General features: G+C 42.0%; 2 protein-coding genes across 2 annotated transcripts in view; one reads left to right on the plus strand and one right to left on the minus strand.

The window, feature by feature from the left end:
- The window catches only part of cdc42ep4b (CDC42 effector protein (Rho GTPase binding) 4b), a 319,915-nt gene that overhangs the window by 114,428 nt on the left and 178,543 nt on the right, over positions 1-26,944 (minus strand). The window lies entirely within an intron of this gene.
- Positions 3,315-22,740, plus strand: hs3st3b1b (heparan sulfate (glucosamine) 3-O-sulfotransferase 3B1b). Its single transcript, XM_072373242.1, has 2 exons — positions 3,315-4,192; positions 19,572-22,740. The coding sequence occupies exons 1-2, from the start codon at positions 3,612-3,614 to the stop codon at positions 20,188-20,190; spliced, it is 1,200 nt and encodes a 399-aa protein (XP_072229343.1). The 5' UTR covers positions 3,315-3,611; the 3' UTR covers positions 20,191-22,740.

A 26,944-nucleotide genomic window follows, 5' to 3' on the forward strand; every position in this document is an offset into this window, starting at 1 on the left:
GTGTCATTTACTCCTTCAGTATTAACACTTAGAACTGTTTTCTGATGCTCTAAACTGTGCATGAATGGCTTTGAAGCAGACACCTCACCCTTGTCGAACATAAACAAAACAGCTTGTTAGGTAATGCCATCTTAGTTTCAATTATAACCTCAGTGGATATGCTCACTTAAAGCGAAAATCGCCAGCTCTATTTAGCAGGCCACCTCTGCACCTGTCAGTCAGCATGTGCTCCCTTTCCGCCCTTTACCCCCTAGTTTTGGTATTTGGTTACATTTCCATCTCTGCACTCGGGGAAAACAAGCGCCCCCTTTCCCCTGCGCTGCCATCCTCCCTCCATAAAAGGGGAGCTGCGGGATTTATCCAAGGCCGAGAGACCTGAAACGGCTCAACGTCCTCGTAAAGCGTCTGACCGGATGCAGAGTTTCATATCAGAGGGTGAGAGCGGAGCAATCGAGCCAGCTGTTCCAGTGTGGCGAAAAAGCACAACCTGTGTGGAGATAGAATGTCATTACCAACCTCCAGGGCTCAAAGTGATGGCCTGTCATGGTTTACAACATCCGCTGCGGTGGAGGGACACTGGTGGCTCATGGCTGCTCTGCTCTCTCTTTTTGTGTCGTTTCTCCTCATTTCTGATGTTTAGGAGTCGGTGTCGCACACGTAGCTGGGCCGCTGCACCCTTCACTCCTCAGATCATCAGTTCCTCTGCTTCTGTTCCAGGAAAAAGGTAAATTCAAACTGTTCTATAGGCAGGGAGTTGCCCAAAAAGTGACGACACTGTTCAGACCAATAAGTGGATTTTTTAAGACGCTTGTTGGCTTTTTTCTGCCGCATTTATCTGTGATTGGCGGAGGCTTGAATTATAGACTGCTTTAGGTCTCAGTGCGATAGTTGGTTGACCTTTTTCTGCATTAAACTGCTAAATCAAAGTAATCGTTTGAAGCAGAATGTTTTTCAGAAATGTGTGAGGTGGATATGTTTAATAGCAAGGAGCCTCTGATAGGGATTCTATATTTTCATAAATAAGCAGTTGACTGCAATATTAGACCTTTTGAACTCATTAGTTCACTGGTTCTTCTCTCCTTTACTCCTCACCCGTGCTTTAAAGCATGGAGCTTTCTCTTGAGTCCCCACGGCTGATATCAAGCTTTAAATCTGTCACGTTATTTGCCCCTCCAGTGCCAAACTCAGCTTCCCTGCCAGAGTCAACAAAACCAAGAGAAAAATATGCATCTGCAGACCGAAGCCAGTCCCCAAACGGCGCTGCGCAGCAAGTTTTAATGTCCACTCTGAGACGGGCTCGCGTCAGCGCGGGGAGACGCAGCGCAACAGCTCGGATTCCACGCAGGACCCTTCAAACTGAACGCTCAGGATGACGGATGACCTCTGGCCTCTCTTCAAAGGTTGGTTGTTGCACCAAAAGAAAAAAAGAAGAAGAAGAAGAAGAATCCAAATAGCTGCAGCAATCCTAAAGCAATATTTGGAATGGAACTACACAACCTGCGGTGTTAAACTACTCAGGGGTCCCTGCAGGAGAATTGGTAAGAAGGGTCTTTGACGTCATGTGGGGAAAACTTTCTATAAAAGTCGCTGTTGGACGTGAAGACAAGCACCAAGTACACTCTGACTTTCCAGCAAAGATATTACACAGCCTTACACGACCAGGGGCCACCCGAAGACAAACATTTTCTTTAAGATTACAGTTTCTTTACGTGACACTTGGGCCGCGGATCGACCCCGTCACCTCCATTTAATGTTCCCATAATGAGTCGAGCCGTTATTACGTCGCGAATCTGACTTATCGCAGCCAAAGTGACTCACGTTGGCCCTGCTTATTCGTGTGAAATTAGAACCATGTTGTTTAGACTTTGCTCCACTATCCAGGCTTGAGTGGTCGCTCGTTTTAAATCATGAAAACACGAGGCTGAGGGTTAGATCACAGATCTGTTTTGAGCCTCATCAAAGGCTGTTCGTTCATAGTATTTACAATTAAACGCGAGTCTCACTTTTCTGAACTTTTCTTAATATGTGAGTTAAAGTCATAAAAGGGAGCCTGGGTTTGAAGACGACTTAATTATGTCAGCAAAATAAAAAAAATGGGAGGGGCACGTCGGTCCACGCTTTGGACCCACAGCTTTTTAATATGACGCAGACTTTCTTTGCCGTGAACAAAGTCCTGAGTTAACACCCAGTACTTTATTTATTTATTTATTTATTTATTTATTTGTGACCATAAAACACAGAAGACTGAAAAATGTATGATTCCCACTTAACCCGGTTTCCTTTTTAGATCAGATTTTTGGGCTCAAATAGGATGATGATGATGATAATGATAATAATAATAATAAAGGGAAAGAGACGTGGAAGAGCGTTGCTTCCATGAAACGTATTATTTTTTAATCATATCAAAAGAAGAAGAGGCTCATTGTCCGCGGAAATGAATCTAACCTGTGAAAGAGTGGGCACTTTTGTACCCTGTACACTTTCCTTCATACTTTTCCTTGGTATGATGAGAATGAACACGTGGATTTGAGACACTCGTAAGAAGAAAATCTAAAACATTTCGCATAGGTTATTCCTAACATTTCAATGATAATAATAATACTTGTGATGTTAATAAGAACAATGGTAATAATTCCATGTAAGAATTTACCGTTTTGATAATCACGGACAAATTTAATTACAAATGAGTTAATTCACTAAAACAATTCACATTTACAGTTCAAGGTCTGTTTGACTTTAGCACTCTCTTTAAGCCAGAACTGACCCCTCCATTGTTCGTCAGACCATTTTAAAAGCTGTAGAACTGTCTCATTTACAAAGAACATTCTGTATAAACTATAATAATTGCAATGACTATATTCATGAGCCCTCAGGCTAATCATTTGCGATAGTTCTTTCGTGAATCCAAGACTTCTAATAAATTGTATTTCGGGGTTCTTCTTTTTATCTATTTATTTTTTTAAATGTTGTTACTGTAATGGTGGAGAAATTAAATAGCATGTTTAAACGTGTCAAAATAAACCAGCCTGAGACGCTTCGGGTTGTTTAAACACCTCTGAACAATAAGCCCGCGGCGGAACTCAGAAACCTCAGTTAATTGCCAAATAAGAAAGTTTTCCAAACTCTCAGCAGAGTCCGACACACGCTTCATTTCCATACCGAGGATCCCACGGTTGGCACCGCCCATTCTTGCCTCTGATTGGCCCGCTTCTATCAACAAACGGCAGCATATTTACATCCCGCGTTGCCATTGGCTGCTGCCGCCGTCATTCTCGCGCGTGCCCCTCTATAAGGTCTGCGGCTTAAGCAGCAGCTGTAACAAACCTGAGATGAGGCTGCAGCTGCACCGGGGAGCGTCTGTCGCAGCTCAAGACTTTTCCCGATTTTAGCCACAATTATGATAAATAAATTCCTCCATGCCTTTTCATTCCCGGATGTATCCATCGACTCGACCACATTCAGATTAGTTTTTTATTGTTGTTATTTGTAAGAATTATTTATTTTTAGTTGAAGGTGATCATGTGCGTAATTTTGCTAGGGTTGCAGAGGTGCCACCGGGAGTGAGTTAGGCAATATGCGCCGCTGGGATTTGATTTCCAACCGAAAGGCTTATGGAATATAGCCTAGTTTGCCACAGTTTGTATGCCTTCTGGTCCAGCCCTGTGAAGAAGAAACTTATCCTGCTCAGCATCATGTTTTTAATATGGGTATACATGCTGTACTCCTGCGTAGGCTACTGCTCCAGCATGCCAAGTCTGGTGGTGGAGGGTTACCGGGGCAAGGAGACTGGCTCGGCTGTGGGCAAGAGGACAGAGAGCAGCAGGGTGGACCTGGTGTCAAGACTGCTTGCCAACCCGCAGCCGTGGGAGGATATAGAGAGCGACTACGAGGAGCCGTCCATCAGGACCGCTGCGTCCAGAGACCTGCTCAATAACGATCTGGACGCGGACAGAACCGACGACTGGGACGAGATGCGCGGCGAGCAGCAGAGAGCGCCGGATCCGAGCGCCATGTCCAGCTTCTCCAACGGCTCCGGGAGCAAGAAGCTGCCGCAGGCGATCATCATCGGGGTGAAGAAAGGAGGGACCCGGGCTCTGCTGGAGTTCCTGCGGGTGCATCCAGACATCAGAGCCGTTGGAGCGGAGCCGCACTTCTTCGACCGCAACTACGACAACGGGCTGGAGTGGTACAGGTAAAACTACTTAATTCATTTTATGCATGGCCACCTCATATGCTTCAAAGGCAGACTGCAACAACTGTGGGGATTTTTGACGCTTTTCTTACCTCAGTGGGAAGAATTTAGGGAGGTATTGGCCCCGCGCAGTCCTGCAGTGTAGAGATCGCATCTTCTGTCAACCATCATGGGCCAAAGATCCGTTTTATTATTTCACTATTAATGTAGTATCGTTCCAGAGAATTTCTTAGGTTATTCGTTTTCCCCTCAATGGAATATTAGCTCAGTCTGATGGACTCTGTGATTTACCTAGAATAGGTTTACCATAATTGGATGCTTTAGAAGATTGCATTTCAATAATTTTCTGGCAAATTTGAGGTTTATTCAAAGTTAGATTTATTAAGCAAAAACAAACAGGCGTTGGTTTTGACCTCTGCTTTGTTTGGGCTGTTTGCTCCAACAGATTAGACCTTTTTTTGTGATCGTTAACTCTTAATTCTGAGGCTTAATTGCCCATTGCTTTGATCGTGCATGTAATCATGTTTTTTCGAGTATTGACGTTATTAGGCTGAATAATTAGTGCGGTGCGGCCGGGCAGGATCTGCGATGTGCAGTGATCTCTGTTGGACGCAGCGCAACACTGCACCTTCAGCCTGATGCGTCTCTGTCGAGTTAGACTGAATTTCAGTTTGTCATTTTAGGAGCACGGATAAAAACACACTTGAATCTGTGTCAAACTCTGCTGCTTTTAAATCTGTTATGTGCCTACTTTTACATCTTGGACGAAGTCTGACCAAAGTTAACACTTTTTGAGCACAGTTGGTTCAAATACGACTAATATCGGCTTGAAATCTAAATCTAAAAAAGAAATAATTCGAAAAGTTTTAGTTTTTATAAGATTTGTGTGGAAAAAATAAGTGACGTTTTGTCTCGTAGGTTATTTACTCTAATCATCGGTTCTGAACGGCTTTATGTAGTTTGGACCATTCTTGTGTCAGTTGGCTTCACAGGCCTAAAGGCTGCAGAGGAGGGGATCTACAAGACAAAGTGGGGAGCCTTTGTAGAACAAACCGTCTTCAGAGGTCGATAAACTATCTTTATCCTGTTCATTTACATCACAAAGTGCTAATATAATGAGCGGAGGGACTGTTGAGCTTAATTACCGCACTTGGCCAGTCACAATACAGCAGACTTTATTAAATGAAATCAAAATAGAATGGTCTGTACTTGAGTTTAACAGATTTCCTATCAGTTTTTAGTGGGATTTTTTTTTTCAGTTTGAATTACCCGAGTGGTTGATTAGACTGGTCATTTGAGCAAGCCGGTTTTATTGCCTAATCAAGGTTAAATTATAGCCAATAAGCACTCTGATGACCCAGTCAATTTATTGACTGGCTGTTGAAATGATGTAGAATTCCAGTTTCATTTGCAACCATTTTCTTCACCCATAAAATGTAATTAAATTTTTTTGGCCACTACAGTTTGTGATCGTGTGCTTTTTTTTGCCCACAAACCTAAAAGAGAGGCAGCTCATCTGTTTAAACCTTACGTGACTGTCCATATTACCAACTTTAATCTAATTTAATATGCAGGTCTTGGAACACGAAAGAGGGGGGGGGCAACAATGTTGAACTTAATCGAGGAGGGGAAAAAAGTGAATGTGAACTAAGTGTTGGCAGATTTAAAATAAAGGCACCATTCCTTTGGTTGTGCCATGTTTCATGTGTCTGCTCTGATACAAAACATTGATTTACTGCAACCAAATGTACTGCTTTTGGTTTTTAGGCAAGCCGTTATTCAACCCAACTTCCACCTACGGAGTTTCCAACTTTTCTGGACTCAGAACTGGGGAAAAGTGTCTGCTAGTTTTTAGGCCATGAAATCTAATACTTTTTAAACCGCTCAAAGAAGTCTTGCCTCAAGTTTTTCTAATAGAAGGGAGGCTCACACACAAGTGTTCACACACATATGATTTATGTGTAATTTTGCCTGCGAAACAAAGCACATTTGAGAGCGCTTGAGCTGATACTCTTTATGATATGAGGCATTGTAGGGTTTCTGCCACACAAAAATCCATTCACTCGGTTTCTGCTGGCAGAAGGTCAGTTGTGGCACAGTGAAATCTGTCATGACAAACTTTTATGCAGTGACTGCAGTAAAAAGTGTATGTTGCAGTGAAACAGCCAGTGTTAGAAGTCCCTGTAGTGGGCGAAAACATGTTTCTTTTTCTTGCATAAGGATGAGCAGAGAAAGGAACTCACACTTAATTCATTACTGATCCTATTAACTGTCCCATTAGGGCCAGATACTGAAGACAACTTGGGAGAGAGAAATGGAATTTTCCAGGCAGAGGCAAAATTGTGTGCCATTGAAATAAAGTCTGTGGGAATCCGATCTGATCACGGTCAGTTATGGAGACGGTTAGGAGTGTGTTTGTGTCTGCGTTGTGCAACTCACCTCTCCTTGTTTGTTCATTTGCACAATCGCCCCGTCGTCCCCTTTTGTAGCTAGCTTTCACCATCCTCGCCTCCCCCAATGGACACGCATTTAGGACTGGAATTTCACCGAGTAAATGCAGCCATAGAGAGCAGAAAAGAGTCGAGGAAGCAGCAGAAGGAGAAAGTTCAAAATGAAAGGAGGTGGAGATAACAAGTCTTATTGTGGATTTCTTTGTAAGTCTTTATTTGTGCCAAAGACAAACAGATGATTCATGCGTTTGACCGAGGGGTCCTTGTATCAGGAGGTACACATTTTCACAGTGAGGTCATGCATGAACTGGCCCGAAAGAAAACACACACACACACACACACATAGAAAGACAGTCGGAGCTCAACAGGCTACTGTGACTGAATGTGAACAGGAAGGTTCATTTTTTTTCTGTTTGCACCTGTTCCATGGTGTGAAAAGTTGTAGAAAGTGCAACTGGAGTTATCTGATAACAATGAAAAAAAAAACCTACTTATCTTAAGCACACACACGAACGGCACATGCACTGAGTTTATTCCAGAATAAAAGGTCAGAAAAAGCAGTGGGATTATTTTGTGCAGCAGTAACTTTAGCAGTTTTGTGTATTTTTGAATCTTTTGACAGACAATTGGTGACTTTAAAATGTAGTTGATTGACAGGAGAAACAAGGAATAATTAGCTAATAACAAAACAAAAAAAACAAGACAGACGCAGAATAAAACCAGGGAGAGAATTAGCAGAAATGACTCATTTTAAAGTTATGAGGAAATTATGGATTTTTAAAAATGTTTTTTGATTTGGGTTCTTTATGACAGTTTTTGAGTTTGTCCCAGAGTTTAGATATTTAATCGTTTATAATAGCCGTATATTAGAAATCATATGTGACTTTGGATCTTGTTGCTGCACAAACAAATCAACTGAAAGCTTCCACTCAGCAGCTTTTTTCCCAAACAAAAGCGATTTTATTTCCTTCTAACTCTTGTTGACAGGAGTCCTCATCTTGTCCTGTCAGTGTGGTGCATGTTGCTCTCTTCATATTCCATTTAGCCGTATTGGCTCTGAAAGCGCTTTGATATTTAATTGCTGCACTGTGGTTTTGCTGTCGTGTCGCGGGCTCTGGTCTGAGCTCGCTGTCAGGGCCAGGCAGCACTGCCACTGTTGCTCCTCCCTCTGAGAGGCTGCAGCATTAAACAAGAAGCTGTACATGTGTTGGGGAGAGCGTATTTAGAGAGTTGTGGTGGTGTGAGACTGACTTTATATGATGGTGGTGTTATGTTTGTACTGTTGTGGGGTTACATTTAACTGGGACACATTAGCAGTTATCAGTCACTTGCTGATCTCTGCACTAAAACATGTTAGAATTTTTGCTGCTAGTTCTGAATTCACAGAACTGGTGTGTGAGAAATGATGCAACAGATAAATTGGGGACCGCACAGTTAACTGGACAGGATTAAGTGTTGTGCTGATGTGGGGTGTAGTTTATAATCAAAGGTTAGGCTCCAGTTACTGTCAGGAGACCGGTGTGGTTGAGTTGGCGCCATCCCTGAGCAGGATGTCTCTCTGGTCAACCTTTGTATCTAGCCTGTGATAAAACGCTGTGGAGGTAAACAGACTTACAAAGCAGCGTCAGCAGAAGCTACTTATAGAGCTACAAAAGGACAAGTGGAGCATTGTTGAAAAGGGGGCTCCCAAAAAGGAGAAAAAAACATGTTCCACTATCAGACTTGGCTTGCTTGCGGAAGTCTGTGCAGTTTGAAAGCTGTTATCTGTCTCCACCCCCAGTGGTTGATCTTGAGTCAGACTCCAGCTCCTGGCCATGTCGGGGACAGTTCTGGATGGGTGCACCTCCTTTTATCTGCTCACCGCAGGAGTGCTCCTATTTCCATGTAGGTGACCCATACATTCTGTGTTCCCACTGACCTCGCCCTCCTTCCTTCCTCTCAATGGCCAAAGTGGCCACCTGGTTCTATAGAGCATCAGTGAAAGGCACTAAGCCAACAATACACCTACTGCTGATGTTTGCATACATGGTGGAAAGTCTGAGGTGTTTCTCAATTTGAACAGGCTCAGCTGTGAAACCACAAATAATCTTCATCTGCCATCACAAAAGATTGAAACACTCAGACAGCGTACACAAATGTCACTGTGGCCTGGCTCCTCTGGGATAGCTGGTATTGATTGGTCAGGCCTGATTGAAGGTAATGTTTAGAGATGGGTTAAGGGCCTTTGACTGGGGTCAGACCCACGTCTGCTCACTGACAGAGTCTGTGTGTTGACCATCTGCAGAGCTACAGAAAGCTGCTGGAAGCTACAAGCCCCACTGGGGATTTTATAGTTTCTGGAAGACAATAGTTTGACAGCACAGTCTTTAAACCTCAGTGGAGTTATGCAAATGAGAATGATTTTGAAGAGTCAGTGAGCAGTGAACCTTTAATTTTCTTATCCAGTTGTGCCGAGGACAATGCTAAATTCAGATGATAAGATACTTTGGCCCTCTGATTGCTTCCTGATTCCTGGAACTCCACGGCTCCTCCGGGACTGAGCGCCTGGCCAGCCAACCGTACAGCTGACAGCAGGTTCACATCCTCTGCTCAAGTCCTCAATCACAGAGGCCAACATAAAAACAGGCCCTGTGCCTCTCTGCCGGCTAAACTTCCACCTCCCAGTTCCTCCCTCAAACATCATCCCCCCTTACGGAACCCTGTTCCACATTCTCCAGCTGTGCACTTGCGTCGCTGATGTGTAAGAATAGTGTCACATGTCATGCTCAGTTTGTCCACTTCCTGGGCGGGGCCCGCTACAGGCCTCACTGACCGCTCTTCTTTTGGTCAGTGTAGAGGCAAAGAGGCCCTCTCACCCTGCTGCCTAAGCTGGCATGGCCCGTTTGAGAACACACAGTGACTGGGGGGTGGAGAAACAGAAAAGGCAGCTTTCATTCCCAAATTACAACCGGTTAATAGTGAAAGGAGAGACCTGTGGAGAGGGGAGTGGCAGCGCTGTGCTGTTTTGCCCCCCTCCTGTTGGTGTCCAGTGACACACCGGAGAAGACAATATGGCCACCTCCTGCTGAAGCAGAGAATGAAAGAGGAGCCTGACAGGAAGTTGCCATCAAAGATTGGCATACTCCTGAATTCACAAGAATGACGCGAGCAGAAAAACACAGACCCACACACTACAGAAAGTGCAAACTATTGTTTGTGCTCATTCACTCTGGAAGAAGACTCATGTGACTGCTGGTATGTGTTCCCTTTGTGTTCTCATCCTTCAAGGATGAAGTCAAAGTATTACAAGATCGACAACAATAGCATGCTTACAGAGAAGTCTAATGAAGTAGTATTGAAAGAGGAAAGAAATTGTAAGATGGAGAACGCAATGAACAAGCCCTCCTTCTGTGAGATGTGTGAATTAGTCCCTTTTAATGAGGTGATAATTTGGGTGTTGGTACACAGAATGTCAGAATAGAGCCAGACATCCTCCCTTTGGAGTTAATGGTCATTCCTTGCTGCTAAATAAACATTCTTTGGCAAAAAGAGTTCACCTGGAGGCTGGGGAGCGCAAACACCGATATGATTTTGTTAATCACTCATTGTTACCCTCGTTAAAGATAGCTTAGTTATATAAATTGTCTTTTCTTTCCTACGAAAGCAAAGAAAGAAAGGTCGTTAGGAAGAGGAGAAAATGGTATCTGATGACTGCAAAAGCTGCAGTTGTCCCAGGTATTACGTCCCAGAGGTAACCATTAGGGTGTTGGAGAGTGTGTTTGCCTGTGGGAGAGGATACACACACAGACAGAGAGCGACCGAGGTCCCCCTGAGGTTTCCATTAGCCTGGCAGTAAAAGAGCAGAGCTCATTAGAAGCCCTGAGTCGTCTCTCCAGCCTGGCTGCTCGACACTAGTCGCTCCCTCCATTTAGATGTACTCCCAGTGCTGTCGGTTTGCTCATAAGAGCTGTAAAAACACTCCAGCTTAACTCTAAGACAACCTGGCCACACTCCACTCAGTGCCAATTATTTTGCACCACGTGTAGTTTTTCTCTGTCTCGTTTTAACAGTTTGGATCAGCAGGAAATCATGGAAACTGCCGCACCTATTACGCTTTGATCAAATCTCACTAATATTTATGTGGAATATCACCAAAATACAGAAAAAAGGAAACTGAAATGCTTTTAATGTATTTATGTGAAGAAAAAAAGGGCTGTGCCATTTTTGCTACTCTTGATTTAATTTTAAAAGGATTTTTGATTGAACACATATTTATTTAATTTATACACATTTGAATTTGATTTAATCAGAGTAAATAATTCTTTTTTAAATAAGACATTTAGACCAAGTTAGAAGTGCATCAGATTGATGTATTTTAGCTGTCAGTGTGGTCTTTTTAACAAAAATACTGAACCTTGTGTGACTACAATCACGTAGTTACCACAGCATTAGTGAGTAAATAGTTACTGTGGGGCACTGGGAGACAAAACTCATCTACATAACAACCGAAAACACAGGAACAAAACAACATATTTAAAAAAGCACCATAACAAAAACAACATTTCACAAATTTCTGAAATATTTTGTTTTCTGATTCATTGAACATATGAGAAAGCATAAAAACCAATAAAAATCACAGCAGCTGAACAAAAACACGACAGAGAAACAAGAAACATGGGAGAACACAATTCAAACAAAAACACAGCAAAAAATAAAACTAAAGCCAAAGAAATGAAAAATATGACATTCAAGAAAAATTCAACAAAACAAAACAAAAAACATTTAGGAAAACAGACCTTTTATCCAGAGAAAACAACAATTTATCCAGTAACACCAGAGAAAATTGGAAAATTCTTCAATAAAATGGCAAATATTTCAGAAAATACACAAAAAATAACAATGAAACAATAATTGCCTTTCAGAAAACACGACTTCTAAATCAAAACTCCACATTTTCCAGATTTTTTTTCTGAAATGTTGTTTTTTTTGGTACTTTGTTCAGTATTGTTTCCATTGTTGTTTTGTGGTTTCTTTAATGTTGCTTTGCATTTATCGCATTCTCTGGTTTATCATGGTTTCTGAAATACTATTTGTTGCATGTCATGTTCTTCAATTCGAGGTATTTTTTTTTTGCACTGCATCACCACAGTTCACAACACATTCCCAACCTGCCCTTTCGTTTCTCTCAACCATAGGCCGTAAATGCAGCTAAACAGATGCATTTTGCTGCACGTCTGCTCAAATGTTGCACGTATGCCCACCATCCACCCCATTTACCTTTTCTCCATGCAGTCTTTCGTTGAAAAAAATAAATAACCATTGAAAAACAACATTTAGTTGTACTGAAACTGAATCTCTATGAGGGTTTTTGTTTGCATGGTGCTCTGAGATATTATAGAAGACAACAAGTCGGCTCAAATCCAAAGAAAAGTATAGGATTACCTGAGGAATGCTAATGCCACACTTTCCTTCTCTGAAAGGAGCAGGTTAATTGTCACCACCGGTGCTGCCTTATTCATTATAGCTAATTATATGTTGGGCGTCAGGCTGTCTTTAGGAATTTGTAAAGCATTAACCTGTAACGACAGCTGCAGAGTGAGTAATGAAGGCAAAATAATAACCCAAACACCCAGGAAGAAGGTTTTCTGCTCACTGAGTGACATACAGTAGAGAGGAAATCCCCTCTCTCTCGCACACACTCTGTAGTTCACCTGTCTTCAAAAAGGTGTGCAGGCAGTTACGGATGACAGCCAATTCAAACAGGATGCAAAGCAGCTCACTCGCTCCCTCTGTCTCCGTGTGTGCACGTCTGGGGAGTGGGGGTGGTGGCATGTATGTTCTTCTCTAGTCTGTTTCATCTTTTATTCATCTTTGCTGTAGCTAGATCAAGGAGTCATGTGCCTCCTGATGCATGTCAAGTGTCAGGAAATCAGTCAGAATGGCTGATTCTGCCTACACACCCACACAACTACACCCTGAAAAGCTCACTCACACACACCCACACACACTCGCACCCACACGCGAGTCTTCACCTGCAGCTTTCCGCTGTTATTTGTCCTCATTGTTTCTTTTTTCATTCTTTTTTATTCTTTCACAGTATGTCAGTTTATTTCATCCCAGCTGTCAGCCAGTCACACCCTGATGCTGATGGAGTGTTGGAATGTGTGGCTAGCTCCAGGCTAACACCTTCAGCAAACATGCTGAGCAAACACACTGATTAAAGAGGATTACGAGTGCTAAGCAAATTCTGGGTAATATCACCAAGTGGTGGATTTCAAAGGATGTGTGTCTGCTGGCCGAGCCCGATCTTTGTGGCAGTATCAGATGACTCGGCATCTATCGCATGCCAAACAAAGTGGTGAGATGTTGTGTTAAGTGTCACCAAAACGACTGGATCTTTCATCTTTTTTTAAGCCAGACAAATGAAGCTTTCTGGGCAACATCTTTGAAAGGAAATACAAGGGGAAAAAAAAGAAAAGAAGGACAGCACTTCTGAAGGAATGCTGTTTCCCAATTCATGAGGGGACGGGAGGAGGTATTGCTATTTTCTGCTCTCTGCCATCCCTTTCACCAACTCCTCTGTTTTATTTATGCCACATGGTGTGCTCCCTCGCTTCGCTGCAGGGTTATTAACGCACAGTAATTCCAGGCAGCCGTCAATGGCCGCAGGCTGATGTGATTCCAGGCCTGCAAAGATCCTTGTGGCTCCACACATTCTTGCGTTGTTTCCCAAAGGTGCCAAGTAGCAACAAATATTCTTAAAAACAGATTTTTGGAGTGGGAAAAATGATAGTTCCCTATAGATTGAATAATCTGTGCTTGTCACGGCTGTATGGTACTGCGCATCACAAGGCAACCACGATAGTGTCAGAAAGGAATGTCTCAACCACACTTAAGTATTTTCAGGACCTACAGTAACAGAGGGAGACTGACATGTAGTCCATGACATTATATGTGGTGGTTAGTTTCTATTTATTTGTTCTACTATACTAGTGTCTGATGTTGCCTCCAAAACCAGACTGGGTTTGAGCCCAAAACTGGCCTGTATGGTCTGTGACCGCAAAGCTCGACTCCCCCTCTCTCGCTTGTTGATTCATTGTCTCTGTCATTCACTTTCTCCTCTCCTGCACACTCTTTTACACACACACATGCTCAGGCTGTAAGAAGCTCCACTCTGATGTATCGTGCTGCAACTCCCTGATTTCAGTGAAAAATGATGGATGAACGGGATGCGTACGGCGGGTTAACTGTTTTGTTTACTTGGGAGGTCAGTAGATTCCCAGGCTGCTCTGACATGGTGCAACGTCTTGCGGAGTTCAGGGGTCGGGGAGCTGCATTCATCAACCACATCAGGACTCCAAATTCAGCATTAGAGTTTGGGTGTCAGAATGCCAGTGAGTTGCTGTGGAGTGTTCGGCCATTTCCTTCATACTCCCTTCTTTTCCCCCTGATAAAGAGCTTATTAGCAGAAATGTTCCACATGGAGCGGAAGCAGAGCCTGTAGATGTGGTTTTATTTTTCCAACTGAGATCCTCCACTCACATTTTATACTCTGTCTCAATCATTTAGTTTTTAAGCAATTTGAAAAAAATTCAGCTTCGTGTCAGATTGGCCAATGAGCCACACACTGTTGGTGAGGCTATAAGGCTTTCTAAACAAATTCTCTGTTTAGCCAAGCAGCACAGATAGAGTAGAAAATTGTATGTAGGAGCACCAGTCATACTGACAGGCATTTTTGACAACAACGTTCACAGTAGTCTGAGGAGGAGTTTAGCTGTCAGGCAATTTTCCTCCTTATAGCTGCATGATATGCTCTGTCCTATGTAGGGCTCTGCCATCCAGGTCTGAGTGTGTGATACTAGGCCAGCATGAATTATTAATCCTTTTAACAGACAGATGATTTGGAGGGGCTTCCACTCAACCACCTTCCTGAGTTTCCAGTGACACCATTATTCAGTGAAGCCTGTTAATTTGAAACCTCAGTCTGATCAGGTTGATGAGGCTGCAGCATTGCATGCAGATGCTAAATATACATGCAGGCATAGAGGCTTATTGAATAGCAAGTGCTGAGGTATGCACACATCAGAATGAAACCATAGATACACGAGATACATACAGACCCCCTGTCAGCATACACTCCTGCAAGATCTCCGTTTTAAGGAGGAATCTCTGGTTCTTCTCAGCCAGGAAATGAACTGTCGGAAAGCTCTAAGTGACCACATACTAACACCTGGACTCCACTTCAAGTGCTTGAAAGAGAGCGCTCTTCTTCTTGTCTACATCAGCGTGGCCCAGAGGACCACACCATAAACTATCATCTTTATTCTTTTCATTTACAGCCAAAGTCATGCTCTGTGGTTGTGTGTAATGTCAGACTCCAGGCACTGAGGAGTATATTTCAAAATGCCTGGCTCCTGTATGAGCTTAAATGCTACTTTGAAAATATCTGGTGTGCCGGCAGCAGTGTGTACGTCTGCCTCTCTTAATAGTGACCACAGCGTGTGTGTATGTATGTTGTAAACCTGCACACTAGTAATCAGCACAATTTTTATCTACCAGCAGTTCATCCATATATTCATACTTTTATCATTCATTATCTTTTCCATTGTCCTCCTAAAAACACCAGGAAAGGGATTTACACAGTATCATATCCCATGCATTGTGTTATGAAATGCAAAACAAATGGATTTTGTTCAAGTTTGCACATTTTGCTCAAGTGCTCGTCATCTGTTGGGTTGGAAAAAATCAAATTCAGGACACGTTTGACTGTGAATGAACAAGTGGTACTCAACATCCTTATCTGCCAATAAGGAATTAAGCTGTTTCTTTGTATTTCCTGAAAATGCTTAAACATCCAGCACATCAGTTCATGAGAAGGGCTCGGTTAAGAGGCCCTTGTAGAAGAAAGGGAGCCTTTTAGTTCTTCTTCTCCAATTTCCTCCCTCTCCTTCTTCCCACTTGTGAAGTGTCACTTTGCTATCGGACCTCAAGCTCTGATAGCCAGGGGTCGAGTGAACCTTGTAGATCAGTGGTAAAGACAGCAGGGTGATGGGTAGAGTGGAGGCTCTGTCTTGGTATAAAAGAAATAGAAAACTTTGAGTTTTCAGCACATAGAAGTAAAGTCTGCTTGATTTCCCTGAAATAGGATTTATTTACCGGTAGACTATTCTGAAAGGTTAATTCAGCTTTGAGATACTTTGTGCACTGTTCGGTGTTCACTTTTTGTTTTGGGTGGTTTTGCCTCCCAGAAGATAACTCACTCCAGGGTCTTCAACCCATAGAAACTGCTCCATCTTCAACCACACCCTCCCTTTTCTTGTGGATACAAAATGTCCTCTGATTTGTCTGTATTCAAATGCACAAACCCTCATTTGGAATTCAAATGCTTTTCATCATCCAGACATGTGAGACAATTGAAAACCTTTTGTATCAACTAGAAAAATCGACAGACACACGGCAAATAGCTTTTTGCTTTTGTCTATGAGCAAACTAGTCATTTTGTCAGGGATGCTGTGACACGGGCGGCTCAGTGGCAGCCCGTTATCATCAAATCAAACGTGACAGGAGGGAGGCAGAGGAATCAGACAGAAATAACCCGTTTCCTGCCTCCCGTTTAGCTCCAGTGGGATGTAGTCTCTCTAAAACACAGGCCAAAGGGCCACTTCGCCAGCTCTCGTTTGATGCTGTTGGTGACAAGGGCCTCTGCTTTCTGTCTTATCACTGCTTTTGACATGTCTTTAAACTCGGAGATATTCTCAGTGGACAAAGGTGCAGAGAGGCACAAAGAAAATAGGAGTATACCATTAGAAAGCATAAGCAAACAGGGGAGTAGCTCTGTGTCAGAATAATAGTTATTTACAGTATTATTCCCATAGTAGACAGTAGGACCCTGTGGATTTACTTTTATCCAAGGGGAGCATGGTGCTGTTTGCAGAGTAACTTTGGCACACGCTCCTTTAAGAGCTCTCTAAAAGGCTTCTCTCACTTGAGGTTGAAAGATGGAGAAGTGGTCCACTCATCTCCCCCCACCTTCCTCCTCCTCTATCTGCCCCCGCTCTACCCTGCCCCCATCCCCGCCCCTCTGCCCTGACCACTGCCCTGCTCACCCCTATGCTCAGGGACAATGGCTCACTTTGAAAGAAAAGCAGGAAAAAAGAGGAGGCCAGTGTCACAGAATTGCCTGTTTGCTGACGGAATCTTTAAAAGCAGCACCTCATAAATCAAAAAAAGAACATAATAGGCATTGTTTCTCCAAGAGATACTTGTCCCACTAAAATTCCCCTCCTTTCTTCCCTCCTACCTTTTTTCAGCTTCTTTGGCAGCTAAAGTGAGCAAAGTCAGAGGTGGAGGTTTTTTATTAGAGGGGGCCCTTTTCTTTTGGATTTGGCGCTTTTTTGGGTTTCCTCACCACTTTCTTTCTTCCTCGCTGCCTGACCATCCCCTTGTTTTATACTACTGCAACCCCCAACACTAGATGTTACAAAAAGGATTCCCTGAGCTTGGATCAGCATAATCTATCACTATGCACATTGTAACTCAGGCCTCCTCCCTATCTCCATGCAGCATTGTCATGTTGAAATCGGATTAGATGGGGAGCCATTTGCCTCTTCAGTTTGGCCCTGGACTCTTTTTGTATATTGGCACAAGGAATGACAAAAAGCTTGCAGGCACTATCACCATTGTGCATCAAGAGAATGACGAATAGCACGCAGTTTAAGTCAAGCATGTTTAGTTTATAGTCGTTGGAGATATTCAAGAGGCGCTGTATAAACAGTTTGGAGTTGTGGCACATCTTCTTAAATGTGCTCATGTGTTGTTTGCATTTCTATCTCCAGAAATGGTTTGCCAGATCTGACATGCTCTTGCATAAAACCATATGCAGTATCTGTTTTGATTTCAATAGTCTATTAATGAGCTTTTGGGAGCAGACTTGCATTCTCTCTGTCTGCTCTATTCACCCCTCTGATGTGTCAGCAATCAAGATGATGTTATCATAATTAGATCACAGGTGCCGCGTTAGGATTACACAAATCTGCCAACACTGTTTCCCTAAAGCATTAATGCTTTCCTTACATTACCCTGGGTGTTTTCTCTTTTCCCTCTTTTCATGGGGAGATTCTTGCTCGCAAATATGTGCATTGACACAGAGCTGATCTTACATAAATAAACCATGAGCTAGATGGACATGAACTAGATTCCAGCTTTTTCATAGTAGAAGCTGAAGCTCTGGGGAAGAATTGCAGGCTTCTGGCGTGCACGAAAAGTGTCCTGCATTGTCGTTTCAGCATCTTTTACCTCTCAGTCTGTAAATGTATTGTGTAGGATTACAAGAGATTTGAATGGTATCCGCTGCTTCAGTCTTGTCAACACAATGGCATATCAGTGTTCAAGCTTTAACAACAAAGGCAGGCTTGGTGGTACAACAGAAATCTTATCTGTGAGAACGTGTTCACCCTGATAGATCAGTGTGCTCAGTTATCTCTCCTTCCTCTGTCTTTCCCTCCTTTAAAATGCTTTAAACTGCTTATTTGCAGGTGGATTTTGGTACATCCTTTTTGTGTATTTATGTCAGCTGATGTCTTTTTTTGCTGACTGCAAAGCTGTTTTCACAAATAAAATAGTCGCCTACCTTTACATGTAGCACACAACAGGTGAGGTGTCTGAGCAAAGCGTGCATTGGGGGTAAAATACACCCCCCGCTTGCCGTGAATTCTGCTGACAATAACCTGCTCTATTCTCACATTACAATGACTTTGTGTTAGGGAGCCGGAAGGGGAAAGTCAGTTTGACGTCTGATCTGACTGTCTAGCACAGCTTTGTCAATTAATGTCTAGAAAAGTTCAGGGTTGTGGTGCTTGTGCAAAACGGGCTTTCGTTTAACATTTAACATTTTTCAAACCTTTACATCTGTCGAAAACGAGAAACACATTTGATCCCATGTAGATCACACAGGTTGGTTTACTTCCTGGTCTGGCCAGAGGGAAAAGTGATACACTTCTCAATGTCAGTCAAACCGCTCTTATCGCCTCCACCATAATCTAGACTCTGTGGTTGGCCGCCGATTCTGAAACCTAACGCGGAGGCATCAGAGCACATTCTCTTTTCCTCCTAAACCAGTTGCTCTCAAGTACCACTTGATTATATGTCTACATATCTGTATAAGGATCATCAACGAGCCTTCTCCAAAAACCCAAACCCACTCATGTCAAAAAACAGATTTCCTTTCTGCAGCAAGCCTTTTCTCCTTCAGCACTGTTTAGTTTTTTTTTAATGTTTTAATTTTCTGTTGGTCAGATGTTGGGTGGGGCACCAAGGCGCTGCTATGCCTGAGTCAGCAAGGCATATTGGGTAGTATGAAGAGGGAGGGGCGAATTTAATTGAGCCTGACCACTTTAGAACATTACATCCAACAGTGAAGTTTGAGGAAAGGCAAGCCGCGGAAGGCTTGTCTGATAATGCAATTCTCTCATGCCATGACTCTCTTTAGAAAAATCTTGTGAAGTTTATGAAAAAGAAAAACATTTTGAGGCTTATGGGAATTATTTAGAATGAATATTATTAAGAGATACCAGAGAAAGTTATAATCGTTGAAGAGGAGAAGGATTTAGGAGACTGAGCTGAGGTGAGAAAACTCTGCTCTTAATCCCTAATATGGTTAAGTTGGAGCTTGGTCATATTCAGAAATTCCTTTAAAAGCACCCCTGTGCAGTAAATAATGATTTTCTGTTTTTTGTCAGGATTGAGATATCTTATGAGTAACTGAGCTTGTTGATGTTGGACAGCTGCCTGCACTAATAGGTTTTCAAGCTCTATAATAAGGCTAAACAAGCTCAGCGAGTCATTGATTGCAGAACGCAGTACACTCCATCAACTTGATTAGATTATGCAAGACCTTTTCTCCGCTTTACCCTTCTCTTAACCTTCTTTTTGCCTTTTTTCTTCTTCTTCAGAGACCTGATGCCGAAGACCCTGGAGGGCCAGATCACCATGGAGAAAACCCCCAGCTACTTTGTGACCAGAGAGGCTCCAGCGAGGATATCCGCCATGTCCAGGGACACTAAGTTAATCGTTGTCGTGAGGGACCCCGTCACTAGAGCCATCTCTGACTACACACAGACACTGTCAAAGAAGCCTGACATTCCCTCCTTTGAGAGCCTCACCTTCAAAAACAGGACTACGGGGCTCATCGACACCTCGTGGAGCGCCATCCAGATAGGCATCTACGCCAAGCACCTGGACAACTGGCTGCAGTACTTCCCCATGGACCAGATCCTGTTTGTTAGCGGCGAGCGATTGATCAGCGACCCGGCCGGAGAGCTGGGCCGCGTGCAGGACTTCTTAGGCCTCAAGAGGATCATCACAGACAAACACTTTTACTTCAACCAGACCAAGGGATTCCCGTGCCTCAAGAAAGCAGAGGGCAGCAGCAAGCCGCACTGCCTGGGAAAAACCAAAGGGCGAACCCATCCGAACATTGATCCTGAGGTGGTGCAGAGGCTACGGGACTTCTACAGGCCCTTCAACATGAAGTTCTACCAGATGACAGGACATAATTTTGGTTGGGATTGATGTGGAAGTCACAAAAGACATTTTTTTCATTCTTGTTAATTTGTTGGGAAGTATTTTTTTTTCTCTGTAATTCAATGGCAAGATGTGGAGATATTGCTATATATATGTAAAATGTACAGAAATCTATTTTATAATAATTTATTTTTATTTCTAAGCAATTAATTCACTAAGCTGCCTAACCATATTTGTATATGACATCTGACCCACATGTTGTTTTTAACATTCCTCATCTTAGGTTTGAAATCTCTTGCTCCGCTCATGTGGTCCTGTAAACTCAGTGGATTTACCGGTGCTTCATAATGCAGATAATCAGCAATGACTGTAATAGAAACTAGGGTGAAAATGTAAAAGCACCATATTACGGGTACAGAGTGCTCACAGAGAAGTGGAGAACACCTATCCATGTGCATCCTCATTTATATTTGCTTCATAACTTTATCTCCAAACTCATTCTGTGTGTGATCTTTTATATTCTGTTTCACATCCTTTTTAAAATCTAGTTTTCATGCACAGGCATTAGCCTAAGCAGCAGATTTCATGTCCCATTCCACTCAATAACAGGTTGATCAATAGGCCTAATAGATACTCATTGTGTCACTCATGCTTAAAGTATACAGCTGCCCTTTCATTCTCAGCACTCCTTCTGCCTGCTTTAATGAATGAACCATCCATCAAACGTTAAATCCCATCTCGTACCACATAAGGGCCCATGTTAACATTATGCTAATCGGGTAAAGGTAACCGGCAGATCGATCGAGCCTCCACTCTCCAACTCCCCATTAGAAACAGTACTGGCTCAGAGCCAGGCACTTGCCCTGTTAACTCAGTTCAAAGGTCACACAAAGTCTCAATCAAATTTCCTTGAGAGGCATTTGATTTGTTGAGGAGAGCAGAGCAGGAGCTCTGCAGGTCGGGGGAAGTGTGTGCCTTGTTTTTCACGGTAACATTTCAAATCTTTGCGTGTGGCAGCAGAGGCATATCTACCAGAAATCGAGCAGAAAGATAAAAAAGATGACAGACAAACAACAACTAGGTTTCGCCTCATTGAAATGGCGGCTCTTCAAACTGAAAAAGTCCACTAGGCCCCATCTGAGATTGCAGACTAAAGAGATAAAAGGTACAGGAAAGGTTTTTGTGAAGCACTCACAGCACAGCAAGACTAGCCTCAGGCAGGAATTCAGTGTCTAACCTCTGGTATCATCAGAAAACCCCATGTGCCATCATGCATGGCGTATATACTTTATGCCTTATTCACCTTTGTCACCCTCACCTTTCACATCTCCTCTACAGATCTTCAATCTCTACTTGTTGCCAAAAAAGAAAAGCAAAAAAAAAAAGAAGAAGAAGAAAAAACAACTATGGGTTAATATCACGTTTCACACAGCTTAGTCTCTACTTGTGCTTTTACCCCTGCATTGCCTCTTAGTTTTTCTGTTTCTACTTGAATTCTTGATATGCAAGTGGGAGAAGATGTTTGGTTATCATTCTTTGATGTGATGTCTCTGCAGCGGGTGGCACGCTACAATAAGGGCACAGGGCGGCATTTGTGTTATGCTGCTATATACTGTGCTACACTATGCTATGCATGCTCAGCGTGGTGGTCATTATGTAAATCCAGGCATAATGGGAAGGGATTATCAGCATCCAGAGAAGGGTTTCATGTGTTTACGCAGAGCCCAGGCTGAATGTACACAAGCTATCCTCACATAGAGTTCCTTCAAATCAATTTTAAAGGTCACATTGCCACTTGGTGACATGTTCAATCGGTCCCTTTTTGCTTTTTACGTTTAGAAATATTGTGCCTCTTTAACTGTCCAATCCAAAACAAAAGCCTGCTCTTGTAATAAAATGAGACTAATCCAGCTGTTTCTCTTATTTTTCTGTTGAAACCAACCACCTGGTTGAGCCCCAAACCAATGGTTGGTAGCAGGGGAGAAAGAGGCTGTTACACTGTATTTTATTTCATTATTTTTTTTGTAGTGGTATCCTTTCAATCTGCCTGAGCAATGGTACTCCAAGTGAGATTTTGTGAGGAGAAAGGCTTCACCTCTCCATCTCTCCTTAGTGCAATCTAAAAAGCATTTATTGACGACTTCTCTTAGCAAGCTATCAGATTCTGGAAGGAAAGTCGGACATTTTCCTTGAAACTTGTGAAAGAGCTGCATTTGAATTCTGGCCACGCTCATGCAACTGAGGGGATATCTAAAAAAATAATTAAAAAAAAAACTTAAAAAAACACCTGCACTCATGGTTTTGCTCCATGTTGCTGCATCGGTTATGGTTGAGTTTTATTCAACCTGTTTTGAGATCTGAGAAATGTTGAAAATGTTTGTCTTATCCACATATGATATGTATCTAGACTAGCAGATCTGTATGTACAAAAATTAAAAAGACATGTAAATCAAGTATTTTGTGGTATGTACATCAAAGGAATTAATTTTACACAGTGCAAAAGCAAAACGGAACAGATGTTTCTAGATAATTAAATGATGAACATTCATAATATTTCTTTGTAAGAAAAAATAAATAAAAGTATCTATTTTACCAAAATTCCTGACTTTTTATTTCCTTGATTTTTTTTTCAAGGCTTTTGGTGTTTCAATAGCACTCAAACAACATTTCTTATAAACAAATGCTATCTGCAAAGTGCATTTAGGTTAAATCTAATTAAATGAAAAATCTCTCAAGAGCTGTGACATAAGCAGTCGCACGCCAGGAAAAAAGATCATCTCTCTTGGAGGATGTTCATTTGGCTGTTTTATTTCATAGAAGAAATTTTAAAAAACCACAGCTATGACAAAAAACCTTTCTGTTTAGCAGCTGAACATTTTGGTTTCATAAAACATACCTCAAAAAGGTGAATTAAAACATTAAAAGGTATCATGTTGAGAAAAAAAAACTGACTAAATAACACAATTTTAAGGAAATGTCATGGAAATGTCAGCCTTGTAATTTACAGTCCTGATACAAACACCTGACCAATTTCTGATATGTACACAAATTTGCAGTTAAGAGTGCTGTGGAGCTGCTACACCTGACTGATGGCGAAAGATGTTGGTTTTTGCCAGTCAGCTGTATGAAATGAAAACCAAATGGGCAGATACAGGAATTAATGTTCGTGATCAAACTGAAATTAGCACGAGGGAAACGGGATTTACATGTAGAAAAGCCAAATGGAAACCCTTACTAACACCAACACAGAATAAAACAAGGTTACAGTGGGCTCAAATTACGTTGAAATAGATCGCAGATGATTGGTTGAAAGTGATTTAGCGATGAATCACCAATCTGCACTTGACAAGGAAATGATGCTAGAAGATGATGCTGGAAATGCACATTTCCACGGTCATTTATGGTCTGGGGTTGATGTCAGGCAAAGGTAAAGGGGATACGCCAGTCATATCCTCTATGCATAAGAGGAGAACATGCAAATTCTTCAAATGTCATGCAAAATAGTTTTGTGTCATCTGTGATTTTTTTCTGACAAAGTAAAGTAGCCGAATCAACATCATCCAAGACGATACATATTTTGTTGTGTAGTTTGTGGCAGAACAATTAACAAAAAGTTCTTTTGCACAAGGAGTTGTGAAATTATATTACCCTATGTCTTTTCTCAATATGGAAGTCAAGGCTACATTTTAACGATGATTTACAAGGAAAACTACCAAACAAAATTCACCAAAAATACTGTTTTCATAGAGAAATGACTCAAAAACGTCTTTCTTTTAGTGTGTAGTCATAGATTTCATTTTACTGGCTCAGTTTGGAGGTATAGCTGTTTTGACATTCCATATGTAAATAACATCAAATCTGTAAAAAATGTTCAGCTGTTCATACTGCCCACAGCGTAGTAAGATTCGCTTAAAAATATCAGAGATCTCCACATCTGGATGAACAAACCCTTTAATTTAACGCTGGGTTTCTGTAATGCGCATGCTCCAATGGTAAACTGACAAAAATATCAAGCGCGTGGAGCTTCAGCGGCAAATTAAGTTCTACCAGACGACGTGGTCTTTATTTTGACGGGCTGTTGCAGCTTCTTGAATTTATCCATCAGCCACCACAGCTGTGGGCCACACGGGTGAAGTGAACGTTGTTGCTACCTGCCCGTGGCAATTTGCATCTGCCGAGGAGCTGGGCGCCATTCTCCTATTTGGGTCTGGGTTTTATTCCTGCTGAGCTGGACTTTGTGTGAGAACAACTAAATGCAACTTGTTTTTCACAGCAGCCATGTTGACATGAAATAGTTGGTAAACAGACGCTAGAAAGGGAAGTGAGGAAGGTTCAGTTCCATTTTGGGTCAGAGCCTTAATTCCTGTTATTGGCAACACCTGTGTTTACCTGCGCGTCATCAGAATGGCTTTTGCACGCTCTGTCGCTGTTAGATTGAAACTTTACTGTACAGAACGAGCTTGTTTTATATTATTTATCTTTTAAATCAGTGTCCTAAAATGAATGCTGTTAATGTTGCAACCTGAACATTTACAGACCCCTCGTTTTTACATTCCTGTAAATATAAATATGTGGCTAAATTCTGAGCTCATTAGTATTTGACTGTAATGCTAAAACTTTGCTTGGAAGCTCAGTTTAATTTATCATATGCGGGATCAAAAGAGTGAGCTGAACAGTACAGATGCTGCATTTCCACTTTTTTTTCTTATATATTCATTTTGAAAAGTGTTTAACTTGTGTGGGGAGAGCAGAGCCTTGACACTGCTTGAACCACATATTGTGTCCAGACACTGCTCGAACCAGATGTTGTTTAAGATCAGAATGAACCCTGTGTAGACAACGACGAAGATGTAGTAGCATTCTCAGACAGCCAGTGCCGAATAGAGATTGGGTTTGGGCCACATACACATAGAATGATATAGAAAGGTTTAAGAAGATCTCACAAACTAAGGTCATTGGGGAATTTCCGTGCATGTTGCAATGCACATGTCTCTGTGTTGTTCTGTTCAATAAGTTCCCCATAAGAGGCTGACCAAGACGAGTCTCATGAAACTAAAGTTGAATTATTAGAGGAGTCTTCAGCTTTGCAAAGTACATTGACAGTGTTCTTGCATTAAGTCAACTTCAGGAGAGTTGGCTCTCTGTCCTACTGGGAGCAGATATTAGTCTCATGCTGACTCAGATAATTGGCTGGAGTATTGCTTACTTTGAAGCTGAATTTTCTGTTAGGTTCCACTAGCTTTGGTTTTAACGATGACCTTTTTAATCCCAATTCATGCAGTCGTCATACTGTTTTTTTTGTTTGTTTTTTTCATTAAAAGGTTTACATACATTTGTAGTTCCTGTTGGTATTTGAATATTGTTTGCAGTGCTTAAGTCTTCGCATAATGTTTCCTTATACATAAAATGATCATTTCCCATCTCTATTAAAAGCTGCTTGTTCATTCAACACTGGCTTTGGATTGGACCTGGTGTTGACCAATAGTTTAAAGATCTATTTCGGGCCGTGCATTCTGAGCCCTCATTGTGTCATTAGATGTGCATTTATTTTAGTACAAAAAAGTAATCAGATATTCAAATAAGTTTTTGTGCATTAGATTCCTGCAGTTTTTAATTTTGATGTTTCTTTTTCAAGGTTGTATGGTTTAAAATGCAAAGTAACTAGTGCCTTTGAGATGCTTGCAAGCAGGAGCTTTCCTGAGTAACTTCATTTCAAATATTTTTAAATGACTATTATTTAGGTGACTAGCGTATGATGTCCTGCTTTTCTGCCTTTTATGGTTCAAGAGTGTCATTGTGTACGATCAAAGTTTCCACCTATAAAGCGTGAAAAAGCTAATGTGTCGATGGATACTTTTGGTGTGATTGAGTGAGTGGTGTGGGCTGTCTCACTCTGGAGTGGTCACAAAAATGTCCTTGCCAATTTAGTTTTTTTCTGCTTAGTGTGGCACGGGGGTTAGGGAAGTGGGGGTCTTTGCGGTTTCATGTGACCCATAGCTGTGTGGGAGGTTTAGCTGCTGGTAGTGGTGGGTCTGCCTGCTTATCGGAAATGCCCCTCTCCTGTTGCCCACACCCTCACTCCCCGTAAAAGCAACCAGTGTTTCCTTATGGCTCATAATGAGATGCACCTCCAGGGCTGTTTGTTTACGAGGCTGTGAAACCCTACTGTGTGTTAACAGGACGTTCATTCACAATATCAGAGGTGATGTATTTCTGAACCTGTCCACGAACAGGGATGTTGACGTCAAGCTGTGGGCCAAGTTTTCTTGGTCCCTCAAAATTCAGCCAATTCACATTCTTCTACATATTCCAACGGGTAAATATCGCCCTGAATTTTCAATCAGAAAATGATGGTGTGCAGACTTGTTTTGTTGTTTGTTCTTTCAGAGTTTAACGCTTCGTTAACTCACCCCAATATCTAGATGCAAGTTGTGGCTCTGCAGCACTGAGAAAAGTGCAGCTGTTTGTTCTTTTTGCTATGGTTTGGATATGATTTTAGAATTTGTTGGTACACAGGTTTGTAAAAGATTTTGGAAACTTAGGTGACTGTTTCGCCTGCAACTAAAGCAGGTGGAAGTCAAATCTAAATGATTATAATGTCAAACGAACATTTTCTGCAGTTGCAGTTTTACAGCCATATCTGTATTTTGCATAATTTTTCTCTTTATCAGTTAAAGTAGTTGGTTTTTAGACTGATCTAGATTTTTTCAAGTTAAAATTGGCTCAGAATCATTGTTTTCACTTTGTGATCTCATGGGTATAGGTGCTCTATATTTGACTGACTGATATATCCTGCTGGTTG

The sequence above is a fragment of the Leuresthes tenuis genome, unplaced genomic scaffold (genome assembly GCF_036924035.1).
Source record: "Leuresthes tenuis unplaced genomic scaffold, fLeuTen1.0.hap1 SCAF_20, whole genome shotgun sequence".
Lineage (NCBI taxonomy): Eukaryota > Metazoa > Chordata > Actinopteri > Atheriniformes > Atherinopsidae > Leuresthes > Leuresthes tenuis.